Genomic DNA, 20530 nt, shown 5'->3' on the forward strand with positions numbered 1-20530 from the left:
GTAAATGCTGTTGAATTTGGAAAGTGTTTCGACTCACATTTACTGCTGTCATGTGATTTACTTCACTACAAAGAATATATTGAAAAATTCTTGATCATTTTAGAGACTTTGTTTCACACTGGCTGCTTGTCTGAAGAGGTTTCAGACATCTTAAGAAAAGGTTGATCTACTGTCCTTTCTAAGCTACTCCAGAAAAAAAATATTTTATCTACTCTTACAGTAATGTTTGGAACTTTTCTAAGCCAAAATAAAATGCTTGCAGTCCAAAGCATGTGAACTTTGCAATTTAAAAAAAAAAGTGGGTTAACATAATCTGTAGCACCTGATAAGGAAAATTTAGTTAATAAACTAATTTATGTAAGTAGAGTAAGCAGTTTTGCATAAAATGTGTTCCAAGGAGGTTTTAATACTCATCACTATACCTCCTGCATGCAGTTAGCTCCTTTCCTTCAGTCTGCAAGGAGGAGCACTGTTGGAATCCCAAACAGTGCAAACTCCATGCAAAATAAATGCTAGTTGGGTATATCACAAATACTCAGTGCTGAACACTTTGATAAATTCTACAGTGCACTCTCTTGGTTTAAAGGAAGATAGCTTACTGAATCGAAGAGAATAAACTTTCTTTAGACAAGTTTTTCCATGCTTAGGGAAGTTTTGTCATGAAAGGAAACATGACTTTAGGAATTTACTTATTTATACAAGATTTAGGTAGAACCAAGGTTCAGAAATCCAGTGAAACTTTTAATCTAATGCTTAGTCTCATAAGAATACAAGCTGTGCTGTTATTTTGGTCTTAGTTTATTATGTCCCTGTAATTTGTAGCTTTTTTCCCCTGGCACCATCCGAAACTTGACTGACTAGCTAAATATGGTGAATAACTAGAAAGCTACTGAAAACCTTCACAATAGTGAAGGTATCCCCACCACATTTCACTGGTATCTGCAAGGATTGCCTGTTATGTGAACTGTAAGTACAGGAACCGGCAATTTTCAAAATGCTTATATAAGAGAGTGGCAGGCCACAGGCCACCAGCAGCAAGGCAGGACCAGTGTTCTGAATAAAATGGGTGGGTTCTACAGGAACATTTTGTAGACCAGCAGCACACTCTGAAGACCTTGTTTTCCTTGAAGCTTATCCTTCCGCATGTTGATTACCACAATGGCAAATTACAGTGAGGCTGGCAGCTGCATTGGAAACTGCCTGGAAACAAGACAAGGGTCAGCATGACCTGCCAGAAGTGTGATCTCCCGTTATGTGTGTGAGGAGAATTTCTCTTTTCCTGCCTCTAAACAGCTTCTCACATTTTTTCTGTGAATCCTGTTGCACTGGGCATCTTTAGGGCATGCACTGATCACTAGGTGTATTTTTTAGGAAGTGTAAATAATAGCAGAGGCATATTTTGAACTTTCCTTCTAGCAGCAGCAAAAGGGCCAGCAGTTCACGTCCTGTGTCTGCCGCTTCAACAAGTATACATCTATTCTAGTCACATTTTCCCACCGAAACATAGCGTCCCGGCGTTCTGTGAGACCATGTGCATTTTGGAGTATGGGTCACCCTGACACTAAGCACTGGAAATTTAACCATTTAGGCTCTGCCCTTTGCTTAATTCTTGTGCTGCTAGTCCTTGGTCACAAAGTGACAACACAGAAATTTAAGCCACCTTAACTTTATGGGGGAAACGGCTGAGATGGCACATCTGAGTTGTCCATCTGTGGTAATCGTCGAAAGGAAAACAGGAAAAAGGAAAGAAAACCAGGAAAAGCTCTTGTTTTCTGAAGTGATTGTAACATTGTAACACTGCTGTGGTGTGCCGCTGGTTGATAGAGTTTGCCCACCAGTGTTTCGCGCATGTTATGATGGTTTTTATGAACAAACCCGCTGACGACGGAGCGGAGGAATCAGTGCAGCTACAGCAGTGGGGGCTGTTCCTTCCCATGGGACAGCGCCCGGGACGGGCTGCCTGTGCTCGGCAGGTGCGGGGCAGCTGGACAGCTCTCTCGGATGCCGGACGGAGACGGCGGTCCAGGGGAGACTGGAGACGTTCAACCCTCCGGTCCCCCTCGGTCGGCAGCCCCGCCTCGGGCGCACCGACGTCAGCGCACGTCAGGGCCGAGCCCCTCGCCCTGCCTCCGCCGCGGGTTCCGCTGTCCCGCCGCTCCTGCTCCCCGCGTCCCGCCTTGGGCTCCCGCAGCCGCCGCCCCAGCCCGGCCCGGCTCCCGACCCCGCTCCGCTCCCCGACAGCCGCGCAGCACGAAGATGGCGGCGTTCAAATTCCTCCTGCCGCCCCTCGGCCGCCGCATCCTCCTCCCCGCCGCACGCAGGGCTGAGGTAAGGGCGAGGGGCGGCGGGGAAGGCGGGTCTGAGCCCCTCCGTCTCGCCCTGCCCGCCGGGTGACCTTGGCGAGGACTGCACTCGCGGCCGCCCGCGTCGGGGTCGGCGTGTTTGGCGGGGGGTAGCCGAGCCCCGGGTGGGCGGCCGACCTGCGGCCCCCGGGAGGCGCTTCCCGCCCCGCGGAGAAGCGATGGCTTTGTTCGTGAGGGGCTTGTCCCGCGGCTGCCCCGTGGGCGGTGGCAGCGGGAGGGAGGGCAGAGCGCGGCCACGCCGCAGGCCCGGGCCCGGCGGCGGGTGGGGATGCGGTGACCTTGAGACGCTGACAAGGAGGGTTGGCTTTGAGATTTTGTGTTCTTGCTTTTATGTTTTATTTATAATTATTAATTTAGATCCCCATCATTTCAAAAGGCAGCACAGTTACAGTGTGTTGCTGTGTATTCCCGTGTTGCTCCCACCGCCTCCTCTCCCGGAGGTGGGCAGCAGGTGTGCACAGCTCGTTGGCAGCCCCGCCATCTACTGCTATCCATAAACGTGTGCTCTGCGGCCGTGCGGCTCCCTTCCTATGGGAAGCTTCTGCCAAATCTCACAGATTTAGTGGTTTCCAGCCCTCGTGTAACCATAGCAAAGTTATTTTTTTTGTTTCTTCAGCCAGAAGTGTCTCTATGGCTTTTCTGAATTCATTTTATTTGAAAAAGCTCACCTTCTTATGCCTATGTTTACTACTCCTGATATCCTTATGGACAAATCTTAGCACTTTCAGGTTTTGTTTTACTATGTCATATTTTTGCTTTTCCAGATAATTAAAATCTGTTGATTATTCTAGGAAGGAGTCCCCATGTTACTTCCTTAAACCTGCCAGAATTGCTGCCAGTTCCTGAGGTTTTAGCCTTCTGCCTTGGTCTGCTGGGAAGCATAGGTGATCCCTGGTGCCTCAGGTCCCAGAAAGCCCATTGCTCTCAAACACCGGGTGGGTAGGAAAGGGACAAGGAGAGGAACATATTTAGGATAGAAGAGCAGATACACTCATTGGAGACATCCAGCCTGCAAATGCACACTTGTGTAACACATGCTTCTCTGTTCACCACTGTTGCACACAGTCAGGAAGATTAAAAAAAAGGTACCACGTGGCCTCTGAAATACTTTCCTATGCGTGGGTACAGGGACACAGCAGAGGCCTGGCTTCCCTCCAGCCCTGGCCCTCAAGCCCTCTTGCAGCCCTGTTGTACGGTGATTCCTAAAGCTGCCAACACTTAATACTCCTCTAGACCTGCTCTTACAGGTCCCTGTCCTTCCTGTTCAGAGGACCCCAGCTTTGGATGCAGTGCTGCAGGTGGGTCTCAGCAGAGCAGAGCGGAGCAGAGGGGCAGAATCCCCTCCCTCCTCTGCTGCCCACAGGGCTCTGGATGCAGCCCAGGACGTGTTTGGCTCTCTGGGCTGTGAGTGCCATGGCTGGGACTTGTGCAGCTTCTCACCCACCAGCAGCACCAATTAGTCAATGAGTTCCTCTCCCAGTCTGTACTGTGGCCTGGGGTTTCCCTGATGCAGGTGCAGTGCCAGCATCTGGCTTGTCCAGGTCCCTCTGGATGGTATCGTATCCCTCAGGGTTATCAGCTGCACTGATTAGCTTGGTGTCACCTGCAAACTGGCTGAGTGTGTAGTTGACGAAGGTTTTAAACAGTCTCAGTCCCAGCATGAACCTCTGAGGAACACCATGCGTCACCAGTATCCATCTGAGCCTTTGGCCACATCTCCTCTGGATGTGGCCATCCAATTCCTCATCCACCAAATCCATCTCTCTCCAAATTGGAGACAAGGATGTTGTGGGGGACTGGGTCAAAGGCTTTACTGAAGTGCACATGAATCCATAGCTCTTCCCTTGTCCACTGATGTGGTCACTCCATCACAGAAGGTAACTATTATGATCAGGCAGGCCTTTCCCTCAGTGGAGCTGTGCTGGCTGTCCTGAATCAAGTCCCTGTCCTCCTGTGCCTTAGCACAGCTTCCAGGAGGATCTGTGCCATGACTTTCCCAGGCACAGAGGTGAGATTGACAGGTCGGTAGTTCCTGAGGTTCTCCTTTTTTACCTTTTTTAAAGATGGGCACAATGTTTCCCTCAGGGAAGTCTCAAGGGATTGCACCTGGCTCCGTGACTTTTCAAGTACCATGGATCAGTGGAGAAACATTCATGGTGTAATTTGGCATGCAGAAGGCTGTTGCAGTTTTTCTCACATGACATTGTTTCTTATGACCCACATACTGAGTTATTATTTGGCCCATCAAAGCAGAGGAATATCAGGGTCCCCGATGGGAAGGAGGTAAGCTTCCATTCAGAAGGGTTTTCTTAATATTCAGTATAAACTCTTACAGCTTTAATTATAAAAAGAGAACAGCTTGTATAATATTGAAACTGAGCCAAGATTTTTTGCCCTCATTGTAACTGTAGGTAACTCTCAAGGTAACTCTTCAGGGAAGAACTGGACTATTGTCTTGAAAGTGTGCAGATTACTTTGTTTATTTATTAATTTTTATCTTTTTTTCACAATATAATTTTTTTCACTCCTGCTATCAAGCTAGAATTTGAAACACCATTAGGTAGTACTTTAGCTTCCAGATTTTCTGAATTTATTGAGACTGTTTTAACATAATGACTTAGGTGTCAATTTTTCTTCTGGTGCCTGAACAAATACTTGGGTAGTATTAATGCATGGCATTAGTGGTAAATACTTAAAGAGAAAAAAAGGTAACTGTGACCTAAGTACATAACAGTACATACATAAATGAGGATGACTACTGTGTAATGGCTTCGCACTGTGAGGTCCAGGTTTGGCGGTAAGATTTACGTTGATTTCCCTCTTGCCCTCCAAATTTTGTGCATTTCTTGGAGTCTCCTTGATTATGGGATGTTCCTCAAAAACATGAGGATCTCTAAGACCACGTTAGAAAGTTCTAAGACTGCACAAGGAAACTGGGGGAGGGTTCACTCTGTGGAAAGGTGTCCCTGCATACCATACTGCTGGTACAGTGCTCTTCCTATTGTTCTGTGGCTTCCCCTCAAATTTTGTGGAGGTGTTGTCTTTCTTTCAGCAGTTTCTGATTATGTTTAGTGTCTGGATGCCTTTGAAGCTCATGTAGCAATATATAGGTTTAAGGAGTTTGTGGATGGCTCCAACTTGTGCTGAGGAATTGCATTTGTAAATCTGTTCTCAGAAAGGCACAATTTGTCAGTAATTGAGGATGGAATTCTCTTGTTTTTGACACCTGCACTTTACTTCCCTTCCTTCACACCCCTGCTCCCCTTTCCCCCTCCACCCCCACTTCGTATTTATAGCAGTAATATCTTTTTCTATCTATTTCCCCCTTATCTAGACAGCAGCATGGTCTTCATTACAAAGCTACTGTATAATGCCTTTTGTTCATTCACTTGTTTCTTTTATTGTTGTTGCAGATCTGTGGATGCTATTTTTCTACCAGCTGTCATCGCAATACAAAATTTTACACTGATCCTGTTGAAGCTGTAAAAGATATACCCAATGGGGCAACTATACTTGTTGGTGGTAAATATTTAAATTCTTTATGGTTGCAGGCATGTTATGGTAATGAGATACTTCTTACTCATTTACCTTGTTTCTTTTACTATTAACTAATTTGAGAATTCATGGAATTGCATGATTTTTTAAACAATTTTTTTCCTAGTGTGCTCATGAAGGGCATACTTTTTCAGTGAGAAAATCCAGGTTGTGTTGTAGGGAAGGGTAAAAAACCTCAGAGAAATAGGGTTTTTTCCTGACTAGCAAAAACCAAAAACTGTACTCTATTTGGTTGAATCCAGAAAATGACCTTGGGAATTTTCAAGATAGCATTGTCATTTCACGTGGTTTGATTATTTTATGTTTGCATTCTTTGTATCCTTTGTCTGCATAGTCTCTGGGTCTCTGTGACTTACAACAAACTGCCTAACCTGTTTCTGTGTTAGGAAGTGAAGATAATACTTATCTACGTTACACTTAATGCTTAGGTGTAGCATTTCCAGAAGAGTCGAGAAGTTGCATCATACTTTCACTGTGACTTGAGCTTTTAGATATTGTAGATGCTGTACACAATTTCATGCTGTTCAACCTGCATTTAAAAAAAAGTGATTTATCTCTTTCTTAGGTTGTTTTAATATTGCAGAAGTAATGAATGTAACATTGTAAAACACTTCAATGGAGATATATAATGAGGCAAAATTCCTTCTGCAGGAATTTTGTTTGTTTGGTTTTTTTTTTGGTTTTTTTTTTTGGTTTTTTTTTGTTGTTGTTGTTGTTGTTGTTGTTGTTGTTGTTGCTAATTCATGAAGAAAAGAAGATCTGAGGCTAAGATAGGTTGGTCTTGAAGATCTCAGGGGTCTTTTAGAGCCTAATTAGTTCCATGATTCTGTGAAAATGTAGTGCTTGTAGTGTGACATGGTATTTTATTTTAGATGTACTGGAGTCTCTCATAATAGGTGGGAGTGTGAGGCTCTTTTGCCTTGGTGGAGATTTAGATTTTTGTGATTCCAGGCAGATATCCTCTCAGGGGTGTTCAGACTCCTAGACTTTTATCACCTAGTTACACAGGCTAAGCTATGGGATGTGCAGCAAAGATAGGAATGTTAAATGGGTAGAAAGAGAAGGAGGAGTAATGGGTACAGGGTTGAGGACACACGGAAGGAGAGCCATGGCCCTGGAGCACTTCCCTAAAAGCCCACTCGGATGGTTAAAGAGCTTTCTCCAAACTGGGAAGTGTCTGATGAGTGGGAGATTCCAGTACTAGAGGGCAAGTCTTTCTGGAAATGTTGATTTATTTAGTTGACTAAGGAGCTTCTCAGAAACAATTTTTAATTCCCGTACTTCTGAACATTCTGTGTTCTTTCAAACACTTGTTGCATAATCAATGTTTTTTTATTTTGTGTAGGTTTTGGATTGTGTGGGATTCCTGAAAACCTCATTGGGGGTTTACTGAAGACTGGGGTAAAGGGAATAACAGCAGTCAGTAACAATGCAGGGTAGGTATTCATGTGCCTGTGGTTTAATAAGTACAGACTGAAAATTCCAATTTTGTGAAAAGGCTGATATATATGAAAATAATCTTTCTTTTCACCATCTTAATTTTATATTAACCAGACAGCTTTGTTTGAAAGTGTTATTTTTGGAAGCAACCCAGGAAACTCAGTACTATATGTATACTTGACTTTGTCAAGGACCAGTTGTCATGGTGTAGAGTTGCAGTTATATTACTATAAATATTTTTATTTAAATTTATGTATATTTAACTGGTTGACTGTAACTGAAAAGTCTAACTGAAAGGCTTTAAATCTAGTATCAGTGATTTTGTGTGTATGTTTTTTTTGTGAAGTTCCAAATAGGTATATATTTTTTAAACTCAGTTTGGTGCTTTCTGACCCTCTTACTGTATTTGCTACTTTAAAAAAAACTCCAGGCAACACAAAAACTGCAGAAAATATCCATGATGAATGAATGGAGAGTCTCTGCAATGAGTCTTCAGATTTTTGATTTATTTTTTTAAATGTTCGCCCTTAAGAAATTAATGTGGGATTGAAATTGAGAATTCTTATTTCATGTATAATTTGTCATCTTCTCATTCAGGCTAATTTTTACACAGGCTGTTCATTGTGATAAACTCCACAATACCTAATGATCTCCATATAGAGAAATAACTACAACCACTTCCGTTGAAGTGCATCGATGAAAATATAAATTAAATTAAATTAAAATATTAATATGTAAAATATTAATTGAACATTAATTGGATAACAGATGATTTGTATTGGTTTTTGGTACATACACAGTCAAACTTAAGCTCCTTAGAATCTTGTGGGAAACAAATTCTGCTGGATGATAAAAAGAAGGAAGAAAGATAAATAATTTTGAGTGGAAAGATCAAGCACGAGAGTAGAAAGCATTAACTTTCCTTATAGTCTTATTTTTGAATAACACACATATATTTGCAGATAGAGAGACTGAACAGATGCTCCTGAAGGGGAAGTGAAAGTCTGAATATGAGAAAAAGTAGAAGGAGGAGCACTGTGGAATAGGATGAAAAGGAAGACATTTTGTATTGTATTTTGAATATAGTTGCTGATGTTATAGGTTAGAATTAATTTATGTTGAAATAATGTTAACTTTCCTTAAAGTTCATTAGATTTTGAGGCGGAAGTGATTTCTATTCTATTCTAAAAATTTCTATTGGGTGCTGGCAGGAAAGCAAGATTTAATTCTTGTTCTCTTGAAACTAGTTTTGTATAACATTAATGAAAGCCTGGAGAGTTCCTCACAGAACAGTGTAACAATTCAAAAATGCTCAGGGGCATCTAGAATTTTTTCTAAAAGTAGTTTGTAAAAATACATGTTTTACTCTTCTGTTGAACAGTATAAATTATTTTGAAATTAGTAATAAAATAGCTGTTTAATCTATCTTTGTATTTACTGTATTACTACTATGTGGAACTTAGCCTGCTATAGTATGGTAGTGTTTGGGAACCAGATTAAAACACAGCTGTTGTCAGATATAAAGTCAGAATTCTCTTAACAGCAATTGATAGGATTTCTAATCTTCTAATTAGCCTGTACAAAAGCATGCTTTTCTAATACCATGCATCCTCTTAGCATCTTCTAATACCGTGTCCAAAAGTTTAGTGGTATTATCAAATATTGGAACACTAATAAATGCTTTTACAGCTGAAGGAGCACACCAATCATATACCCTACAGCAGTCGTATTCAAAAGGTCAATTGTTCCTGTAGTGAGGTGTCAGGCACTTTGTAGAATGAGTAATTTGCCACTTTCAAATTGCCATATGGTTTAGTGTGCTTTTCCTTGGTGACCTTGGGTTGCAGTTGATGCCTGGCTGCGTTTCAGTTTCTTGACTGCAGCTGCTTTCTTTTCTCCAGCTCTTCCAGCAAATAGGAGGTAATTGGTTGTGGTCAGGTTTTCTTGTCCTGCAGGGGTTAGTAGGCAGCTTGTAATTGGAGCAGGGAAGGAGCCAAGTGCACGGACAGACAGCCTTTTCTGGAGAGCAGTGAAGCTGCATGGATTAAGTCACATGCCTTTCAATATGTGGGAACCATGGAATGTTACAGAGCTGTCTGTTTATAACTAAAATAGCAGCAGTGGAGACAGCCATTTGCTTACATCTAAGGGAAAGCAGTAATTAGGAAGTCAGTAAGTGTTCTTGCCAACTTTTCTAGCTGGAAACAAGGTTCAGCACAACCTAGAAATGCTTGGCAGTGTCTGGAAACAACTTTAAAGGAGTAGGATGTTCAGAAGTTCACATCCTGCTTACTGTTCTGTGCTGCAGTGTAATTGGGAGGAGATTCCTCGTGCAAAAACTTATTCAAATCAGGTAATTGCTGGCAAGTGAAGTCCTGTTTTTGACCTGTTGAAGGCTTTTCAATGACAGGTTGTGCAGCAGTGTATTGAGGTGCTCTTTGTCACACTGCTCAGCTTACTGTCTGCTGCTGCACATGATGCTTGTGCTAATGCTGTGTGCTAGCCAGTGAAACAGCACCTTTAAGAGCAGTTACTCTTTTGCCAAGCCAAACAAGGCAAAGTGTTTGAAAGTGAAGCAGTTCAAATATCCAGTACCTCTGGTATTTACACAACTTGCTGCAGGGGAAACTAAAGCTTGTGAACCAGGGCAATAGTGCAAGATAACTGTGAAAGATAGGTGTGCTTCTAAAGTACATCCTCTCACACCTTCTCCTATAACTTGTTTTACTTATATTGTTCATATTGTAAATACTTTATTTATACTGTGTTTCTGTAAGCCCTTTAAATTGAGAGTATTCTGTCTCAGTAGGCTACCAAAATCCATTTTATTATGGATTTTTCTTCATTCCTGTTTTAATTTGATTCATTCCACATTTGCCAGTACTAAAATTAATGAAGATATTTAAAAACAGTAAATAAATGAAAGCAAATGAACAGATAAATAAATAAATTTTTAAAATCTCACTTTAAACATTGATTCAGTACATTCCCAACATAGCTGTGATTAGTATACCATACCTTTTTGGCTGTTTTCTCATCTCCATGTAACTTCATGATATTTTGCTGCATTCTGATTTGAAGTTACTTGGAACTTGGATGTTTTGGCTCAGCCTAAGCTAAGACTTTCCTAATGCAGGCTACGTGTTGTTTCAGGACCTGTGTTGCAACAAAAACTATCAACATAGCCAGATATTTAAAATTAAAGTTAAAAAAAAGGTGCATTAAATTATTATTTGTAATTAATTGTGCTTAATAAAATGGATAAATAATTTTGGCTATAATCACATCCTGAAATCAGCATTTTCATTGTATCTACTGCCTGAAGAGGCTGAATTTTGCAGACTGAAAACAAAGCCCATTGTTTGTGATAACTGTGTGTGTGGTCTGATTATTTTATCAAATTTTGGTTTTGTCTTTTTTTGAGACTTAAAAATGCATCCTTTTTGAATGCAGTAGTGTTGAATAAAAGGTTTTCACTTACACTAAAAATAGAGAAGTCACAGTTAAGATCATAATTGCTTATCACCTTGGTGATCATCTGAAAGGAGATTGACAGCATCTGTCAGATTATCACTGGTTCAGACTATGTTCTTATAAGGCATTATCAGCTTTTTGAACCTTTGGTCTCTGTATTCTTTTTGATGGTCTTTTAATGTTACAATGTTAGGCATTAGGATGGAAAAGATGACTTTGAGATAAGCATTTGCACTTTTGATCATGATGCCTGAGTGCCATTACTTAGCTCTGTTAAGCGTAATACTCTTGTTTTCCTAATGGGTTGGGCTATTTGTGCTTCCCAAATCCCCAAAAGGAAGTACTCTGTGGGATCAGATGCAATGGTAAACTTACTGCACCCCATATTCTAAAGCACAGAATGTATCTTTATATTCTTCACAATTAAATAATTTGGATTTAAGGCAGGTTTGATAAATGTTCTGTAAGGTAAAGTTTAAGGTTATCTCATTTTTCAGTTGTTGCTTTGAATGGTACGCTTCTGTTAAAACCAGAATGTGTCTGCCGTCTTTGCTGTGGATTCCCTGTTTTTTCTTGCATGTAACTCATGTGGCTTAATTCTACTGTTATTGTACTAAAATATCTATCTGTCTGTCTCTCTATCTATCTATCTATCTATCTATCTATCTATCTATCTAATCTATCTATCTATCTATAATCTATCTATCTATCTATCTATCTTTCTACCTATCTGTCTTAATATTACTTATGCTTATTAAAAACATACTCAAATGTAAATGAGTATGTAAAAAAATACCATCATGTGGAAATTACGTTTTAAATTCACAGAAGGTTGTGAAGCTTTTCCATATAGAATTAAGTATTGAGTGGTTTTAGTGGAACAAATTAGGTAATCTCTTGGTTCAAAAAGTTAAAATGTAACTGAAAATGTCTGAAAAACAGGCAAGGAGGCTTGTATGTACACAGAGATGGGATCAGGGTGATGCTCAGAGTGTCTTATATTGTGTGTGTCATTTTTGTATATTTTAAAGAAATTCTTCAAATATCCCAAATTAGATATATTTTCAGAAATGAAAAAGAAGGCCACTTGTGATTCTTACCTCTTTTGGTAGAGAGAGGAGAGTGGAGTTATGTAAAATCCTGCACACGGCAAATTGCCAAAATCAGGAGACTATATGTTTTCAGTGAATTTGATTATTTGAATTTGATTTTTTTTCAAATTGTCTGCATTCTTTATAAAGAATCTAATCAGATACTTTATTACAGCTGTTAAATTGCTGACACTCTTTGAACTGCAAATCCCTGAAAATCTGCCTTGGTCATCTAGCTAATTTTAGTGTGGAGGTGATTTAGGATTTTGGCAGGGCAAATGGTACTAATTTTGTACTACATGGAACTATTGAGAAATCAGCTGTGGAGATAGCTTCCTGGTTGTGATGACAAATGAGAAAAAAAATAGATATAGAACTCAGCATGGTTGAGGAATTGGTTGTAGAAATGACAATGAAAATTACACCTATCTTTCAGCTAGGTGACTTTTGAAGTGCGATGCATTCATGATGAAATTTAAATTTTTATCAGAATAATTCTATACAATATACCTTCTCTGTGAAGGAAAAATATGGTAAATTTTAGACGTTCTGAATAGAGTTGTTTTACTTGTTATTGTAAAGACACACTACACCATTTGTACCAGAAAGGAATGTGGTGGGAGGAGACTGCTGCTGATGTAACCATGCAATCTACAGTATTTCTCCTCTTGAGAAATTATCTGCCTTGTATGGACTTGGTCTATATGCCTGCACCCATCACTGTTACAGCAGAAGAACATAATTTTTGGAGGCGGATGGTGGAGGAACAATACTGCCATTTTGCTGTGAGACTCAAGAGGAAGTTACGAGTGCAGAGAGGACAGAGTTCCCATGACAATACTCCAGTAGCAGAAGGACAAGGGTCCAATGCAGACACTGCAGAGAAGGAGAAGAGGAAGAGTAAGGCTCAGGAGCAACAGTTTAGACACAGGGCTTTGCGATTTTCCACAGCCCTGGCTTCCCTCCCTCCGTCCCTCCCTCCGTCCCTCCCTCCCTCCCTCCTTTTGTCTCCGGAGCAGGACTGTCATGGCCTATGGCAGCACCCATACTTCTCTCTTCCATGTAGAGAGCTTCTTTTTTCTTTTTTCCGAGACTTTCATGCTCTCTTTTGCTTTCCATTTAGCAATTTGCAATCAGACATACAGGAAAATTCCTAGAAAAATAAGGTGCCTGAAGAGAGTGTCAAGACATTTGGCTAAAGTCAAGAAACAACAAGGCAAATAAGCATTTTATCTCTGAATAATTTACCTTTCTGTGAGCTGAATCTGTTTTTCTCTGTCTGTTAGTTAACTCCTATTCCTCCTCTTGTTCTCATTCTTGGTACCCTTTGGGAAGTGAGGGACACAGAAGGAGAAACACAGTATCATCTGAGCTGGCTCTTTAGTAGCCTTACAGATGGGGTAATTATTGTAGGACATAGTGTCATTGTTAAGAGCCAGCTGTAAGACTGGAGAAGATGAGCTATAAAGAGCTGTTATATGATTGTCTACATTAATTTTGCCCTGGGTGTGCCTGCACTTTTGTTCAGTGTCTTCCAGCAAACACTATCTAGTAGGCATTTATTAATTTTCTGCACAAAGGCTGTTAAAGATCTTTCTGGTGCTGCCAGGATTATACTTTATTTTTGTGGACCTAAGAACATATATCCCTAAGAACGCGAGTGATACCTCTGTCCACATTACTTTCATGTTGGCTAAGTTTCATGCTATAGTCAGGCATCCCTGTAAGCCTGAAAGCTTAAGTCTCTGCTACTAGGAAAGGCCATGCAGGTAGTGATTGATGCTTTCCTTTTACTTGGGAAGCATATCTGGTCTTCCTTAGGAATTGTGGATCTGTCAGAAGGCATAATTGCATGTAACTTGGAGCAAATCCTTTTGAAGACTGAAAAGCTGATGTTGCAAGTAAAATCAGCCTCTCATCTTCTACATGGAGAATGTCAGAGGAAATTGTTTCCTTTCCTCACCCCTAGCCTATTGCCAAGAAAATTTCTAGCTCTGGAACAGGTTCCGTCTGTTATCAAGTTTCATGCTTCATTATGTAACACTTGGAGCTGATGAAAACCTAAAAAGACTGCCTGTCTATCTCCAGAATCTGACTGGTATCTTTACATAAAATGTTTTCCAGGAGTAGAACTAACCATTTATGTGCATTTTTTTGCAGCAACAGCTAGTTGCAGAAACTTTAGTTTCTGCCTGAGGTGGAGCCTTACTACAGGATTCTTATTGCATGCTTTTCCTTCTCAATCTGTAGTCTTCAGGGGTGGTGTAGTTTTGCCCTCCTATCTTTCCAGTCCCCAGATTATGAGAGGAGGAAGATCAGGGGCTGCATCATGTTAGCTCCTTGATTAACATGTTTTAATTCTCCAAAACTCAATATATTCATTTTAACATTTCATAAATTTCATAACATAAATTTCTGGTTATGTGTCATCTCCCAGGAATATCAGCTTCTGAAGAATCTTTGAACAATTAGTAGAGGGAGCTATCTCTTCAAGAAATCCAGAAGGAGGCCATCATTCTAATTGATGCTGCTTTCCATCCAGTAAAGGCAGCCAGTCTGTTCTGACCATACCCACATGTTTTAGAAACAAATAAATATTTTTACAAAGGCAGAGAGAGAGGAGAGTTGTAATTGTCTTGTGATGTTTCCTTTTACACAAATACCCTAACAATAAGCCATTGAATGTTTTGTGCCAGAGTGTGTGACATTCCAAGTAGCCTTTTTTTTTTCTGCTTAAGAATGCAAATTTTTATTTCCCACTTCATCAGGCTGTGTAGGGCTTGTTGGTGTGTGAAGCTTTTTATCAGTTTGGAAACTTAAGTAATCTCTTCTTCCCTGTGATGCTGTAGAATGTGTTAAGCTTGAGACAGCAAGGAAGAAGGGCTGAGAGCAGAAGATTATTGTTTATCTGCAGTGAAATACCAACATGTTGCCTTTGACTACTTTTAGTACAGTGGAGATGTATGGGCTAGATCTGTTTGGGAGTCATATTTAGTGAATTTTTTAAATTAGAAAAGGCAGACATAGTTTTTGTAGGTCTGAGAGGGACAAAACAACTGGAGTGAATGTGTTGCTAGACAATCAGAGCTCCCTAATTTTTCTTGTCTGTATCAATAGTTTGGGGTAACTTGGATCACCGACATCCTTGATGAATGCCTAGTTCTCTTTTCCTATATGCATTTCATGTATTCTGTTGATCCACTTTTCATCTTAATACAGAATGGGCAAACTTCTAGAAATCCAAACATATCTAAAGGTAAAAGAATGCATTCAGTGTCCAGCACTAATGTGTACTTTCCCTTTTCTGACTGCACTCATAACAACTGTGTCAACTTCTACCACACCTTCTTCCTTCCTATCTAGGCCGCATATTTTTATTGCATTTACCTTTGTTTTAATTGTAAAGGACTAAATCTAGCTTTTGAAATAGGGTTTTGGGGTATATTCTTTTCATGCACTCAGTAAATGTTCTTTTTTTTTTTTCTTTCTATGGTTGCTCTTTGATAGGTGGAGTGTAGCCTGCAAGGCAAATTTTTATAGGTAATATTTTGAGGGTAAACATAATAAAAGCTGAAAAGTTCAAAAAGCTCTTTGCTTAAAACAACATGATCAAGAAAGCAGCAAAAGACAGTAAGGGAGAACTAATAACTTAAAATTGCCATAGAACTGTTAAATTGAAAAAAGTATCCATAAACCAGAGGGTTTTTGAAAGTTGTAATCTTGGATAGAGATGTCACATGAAAATTAAAGGGTAGGGAAAATAGGAGTGAGAACAGTGTTTTCTGTGTGAAATGTGTGTTTCTTGGGACTTTGACATGTAAGAGAAAAACATAGGAAACATAAAATGTGCTGAAGTGTTCAAAATGGGTTTTTGAAGGAACATGAAAACTGATGCATATGAAAGCAAAAGGGTTATTTTAGCTGGAAACCTGAATACAGATTGCATCCTCAGAAGAGATGGATGGCAGTGTATTTTCTTTCAAGAAATGTACATATAAAAAAACCCTATATGAGTAATGGCAACAGGATTTTGTGCTGCTGCTCTGAAGATTAAATGCATGTGAGAGTTGAAGTAATTTTGTGTTACCAGGCAGGCAGAGCCTCCTGGTGCATGAATTTTGAAAGGTGAAATTCCTGTTGTCATTGTGGTAGGGAAATATGACCTTGTTGTGTGCTCAATAACAGATCCTCACAGCAATTTTTTTTTTTAACAAATTGGCTACATTTGAGGAGAAGAGTAAGAAAGAGTGACTTAAATGAAGAACAACTTGGCATGAGTGTGACAGAATAACCTTTGTGCAACTTTCTGCTTAATTTCTTAATAACTACTGAGTTGCATTTGATAAAAGATACCTTGCAGTAGTAGATCAGGGAATCAAATGTATCCACATGGAATCCTGCAGGATGATATACAAAATCCTATTAAGGACAATATGCTTCAGTAGCTGCTTCTGAGAATGTAGGAGCAAGGATTATGGATCTTAGTGAAACGAAGGAGAAATTTCTTTAACCATTACAAATCTCCTCCTGACCCTCTGTTGCCATCCTTTCTTACATCAATGCACACAGTATTTCATTGCCTTCATGCAGAAGTTTTTTTTTTTTCCTATTTGGTAACTTCCAAGTTCTGTAATAAGAGCAGTGTTAACCACCTGAATGATACGCAGAGATTGCAAACTCTGGTTTGCAAGCAGCTCAGGAAGCTTCCTGTTGTTCTTGCACTAGAAAGCACTGTGCAGTTTTGTTTCAGTTCTGCACTTTTGCCACACAGTGCCATAATTACACCAACCTGTTAAACTGTCATCAGATGTTGACTGGTCTTTTAAATTTGTTTACTACCTTTTATAATGAGATGTAAGGGTTAGATGGTTTTCATGTGAGAGGAATTGTCCTGCTTTGAATTAATGTGTATAGGAAATTCTGGCTTTTAAATTTTTATTCTTTTTTTGTAATCTCTTTTGCCCACAAGACTTCTCTTTCTTCTCTATTCTTAGCTCTTCTAGCTTCCAGCTGGAGGATTTTTTTCTTGTGGGGAGTTAGAAACACGGGTTGTTTCTAGGCAACACACATTTTAGTCCTAAGGCTTTGGCACCAGAATATTTTGGAAGTTGCTTCATGGTTAGATTTTTAACTTTTTTTAAATCGGTCAGAGTTGGACAGTGGAGCAAACTTTTATAATAAATCACATTCTTCTCTATCTAGAGAACATAGAATAAATTCAGAGAACCAGGTCAGAGAAGCTTGTTTCACTTCCTCTCATCCAGTTTCCAAAGTGCTTGAGTATGCACTGAAGTGGGCCACCTCCGAAAAATAGTCCTAACCTTAAAATAGTGCTCATGATGCATGCAGTTGCGAAGGTACTGGGACTGCATGTCTCTCCATGCAGCTCTCAGAGTATTGTGGTGGGAGAGGAAGAGCTGGTGCTGGTCATGCTCACTCAGCCCCTCTCCCTTCACCTGCAGCACAGCAGCCAGTGCTATGGCTGGCAAGCTTTTCCACTTTTATATTTGAAAATGAATACTGAATAATAGTAAAGTTTTTTAATCTGGGATTTCTTTGGAGCTCTTCTTCAGGAAGAGTGTTTTCAACAGGATTCATATATTGTAAGCACATGTGTGTTAATTACAAAGTGCTGAATGAGAACTTAAAAGATTATTTTAATATTTTTCTGTATTTCTTATCCTGAAATATCAAGCCATTGTGTGGATAATTAAGTCATATTGAATTGAGTCAACTCATGGCAGATATATATCATTTTTCGTGAGGTAATTTTGCATCATGGCATCTTTTTTGTAGAGGGACTGGAAAGTGTGAGTTCTCTGCTTGTGTGATGCAGAGACCAGCATAAATGTGGAGGAGCTTCACACACATGTACCAGTATGCTGGCACCGTGCATAATGGGCTGGAAAAGTTAAAGGAACATGTTTTTATAATATCATCTATGTTTATTTCCATATTTATATGTTAGTCTCGTATTTCCTTGAATTGAAGTAGCATTTTTTACAGACAAACCCTGGTTGCAGGAACTCCTGAAAAATGTTTCTAATCCAGAAGTACACAGTAAAGCATACAAACATAATGAAGAATATCAGAATTTTAGAAGCACTGGCACAAGAAAAATGTTGTATAACATCCCTGGCATTCAGTTTCAGTTGACACAGACAAGAAAATCTTGTTTGTAGTGCCAAGATCCTTTGTTGGAGTAGGTGGTTATTTAGTAAGAGATTTAATTATTTACTATTACAAAAAAAACAAACATTCTCTTACCTCATATAGAAACTAGCATTATAAATATCAAAGTGCCTTTCTCCTTGGGCTGCTAAGCAATCACTTGTCTTTTTTCCAGTGAGCAGGAGTGTAAACAGAAATATGTCTTTATTCACTCAAAGCCATGTCTGACTTTTTATTAATTTGGTAAGGCTTTTTAAAGGAGCAGGTATTTTTTAGCTGCTGGTATTTTTTAGCTGCTAACATGTGAAATGACTTTAACTGGAACTTTTTGGATGTGTTCTGTGCCTTGGAAGAGATGAGGTCTGAAAACTGAAATATTAATTTTTAATTGTAGCTTTGATGCCTTACCCTCTAAAGGCTGGAATTTGTTTTTTGTCTTCAATTCTTTATGTGGGGGGGAGATAACTCTGTTGTTTTTTGTTAAGTCATTACAGCTTATGAAATGGTTTTTTTTTACAATAAAACTGTTTTGTCTGGCATTTTCTACACAGTGTTGACAATTTTGGACTTGGTCTTCTGCTTCAGACAAAGCAGATAAAGCGCATGGTGTCATCGTATGTTGGAGAGAACGCTGAATTCGAACGCCAGTATTTGTCTGGTGAGCTTGAAGTTGAGCTTACACCACAGGTAAGGCATGTCTCCAAGAGAGTGGTTTTTTTTCATCTAAAATATTGAGTAGAATATTGCCTAAGTGCTCTTATAAAATTCTTTTGCAATCAAAATGTTTTGCCTGTGTGCAGAAGACACTTGCCTTCTGTGGTGGGCTGACTGTGACTGGATTCCAGGCTCACCAAAGCTTCACTCTCAACTCCCCTCAGCTGGACAGGGAGGAGAAAATACATCAAAAGACTCATGGGTTGAGATAAGTAAAGAGAGAGATCACTCACCAGTTATGATCTTGGGCACCATAGACTCATCTTGTGGAACTTAATTTACTTTACATCAGTCAAAGCAGAGTGGGCTAAGAGAAGTAAAATCAAATCTTAACATCCCCTTCCTCTACACACATTTTACCCCTACCTTGTTCCTGCTCCAACGTGGGTTCCCTGCACAGTCACAAGTCCTGCCAACAAACCTGCTCCAGCGTGAGCTCCTCTTTTCTTGGGGCCACGGGTCCTGCCAGGAGCCTGCTCCAGCATGGGCTTCCCATGGGGTCACAGCCTTCTTTCAGGCATTTACCTGCTTGGGTGTGGGATCCTTCAGGGGCTGCAGGTGGATTTGTGCTCCCACGTGGTCCACCATGGGCTGCATGGGCACAGCTGCCTCACTGTGGTCTTGCCGCGGGCTGCAGGGGAATCTCTGCTCTGGCACCTGGAGCAGCTTCTGACCCTCTTCCTTCAGTCACCTTGATGCCTGTTCCTCTCACATATTCTCACTCCTCTCATCTCTGGATGCACTTACATCTGTGCAAGAGGATCTCCTTGTTCAGTATGCTGTCCCAGGGGCACTACCACTGTTGCTGATGGGCTCAGTCTTCGAACCAGCTGGCACTGATTCTGTGGACATTCTTGAGGGAAACTTCTGGCATATTCTCACAGAAACCACCTCTGTAGTTACCAAAACCTTGCAAAGCCAATACACCATCTTAGGGTCATGCATCTGTTAGGAACTCACTGTGTGTTTTCTGTATGAATTCCTTTAATGGAATTAATTGATTAATAATAGATTATGTTCATCTGAAGTTTTAAAATATATAGATATAAATATGTATAAATATATACACACACATATGGAGATGGTAGAAAAAGGCATATAGTATGCTGTGGCCCCATATAAAGGGAAGGAAGTCAAGAAGCTGCTCTGTTCTCATCTTGGTGGCAGGATTTGGGGATGTTGCATGTGCAATGCCTGCCATCTAGTGGGCAAGAATCAAATCTGGAGATTTCGTTCATTGTGAGATAAAACCCTTTTTGGCTTGTTCATTAACTCTTAGCGAAATTAATCTGTGTATACTGTTATAAGCAAATTTTAAACTTTACTTTGTAGCACCATATTTTTAATTATTTTAACACTGCCAAGCTACCCAAATAGCAAGAATACAGTGAGATCCTAAAATCATTGATATCAGTTAGGTTCTATTTAGATCAGCTTCTGTGAAGTTGGTGTTCTAACTTTAAAGACTACAGCATGTTAGTGTGTGGCATTTTCAGAGGTGACACATAAAATTTGGGCTTTAAACATCTATTTGTATAAGTGAGAAAAACAACTGCATTAAGTTTTCATTGAGATTGGTATTTTGAGCTTCCTCTTCTGTGAATCACAGAATGGGTCAGGTTGGAAGGACCCACAGTGGGTCATCTGGTCCAACCTCTTTGCTCAAGCAGGGTCATCTCAGAGCACACAGCACAAGATTGTGTTCAGATGGTGCTTGAATAT

General features: G+C 40.1%; 1 protein-coding gene across 1 annotated transcript in view; it reads left to right on the forward strand.

Annotated features, from left to right (window-relative positions):
• Window positions 1–2110: 2110 nt before the first annotated feature.
• Window positions 2111–20530, forward strand: part of OXCT1 (3-oxoacid CoA-transferase 1) — an 83561-nt gene continuing 65141 nt past the window's right edge. The window contains exons 1-4 of the mRNA XM_059836917.1: window positions 2111–2328; window positions 5777–5885; window positions 7264–7354; window positions 18646–18781. Of these exons, the coding sequence (XP_059692900.1) occupies window positions 2257–2328; window positions 5777–5885; window positions 7264–7354; window positions 18646–18781 (408 nt within the window). The 5' untranslated portion in view covers window positions 2111–2256. The remainder of the gene's footprint in view (window positions 2329–5776; window positions 5886–7263; window positions 7355–18645; window positions 18782–20530) is intronic.

Source organism: Haemorhous mexicanus, chromosome Z (genome assembly GCF_027477595.1).
Source record: "Haemorhous mexicanus isolate bHaeMex1 chromosome Z, bHaeMex1.pri, whole genome shotgun sequence".
Taxonomy (NCBI): Eukaryota; Metazoa; Chordata; class Aves; order Passeriformes; family Fringillidae; genus Haemorhous; species Haemorhous mexicanus.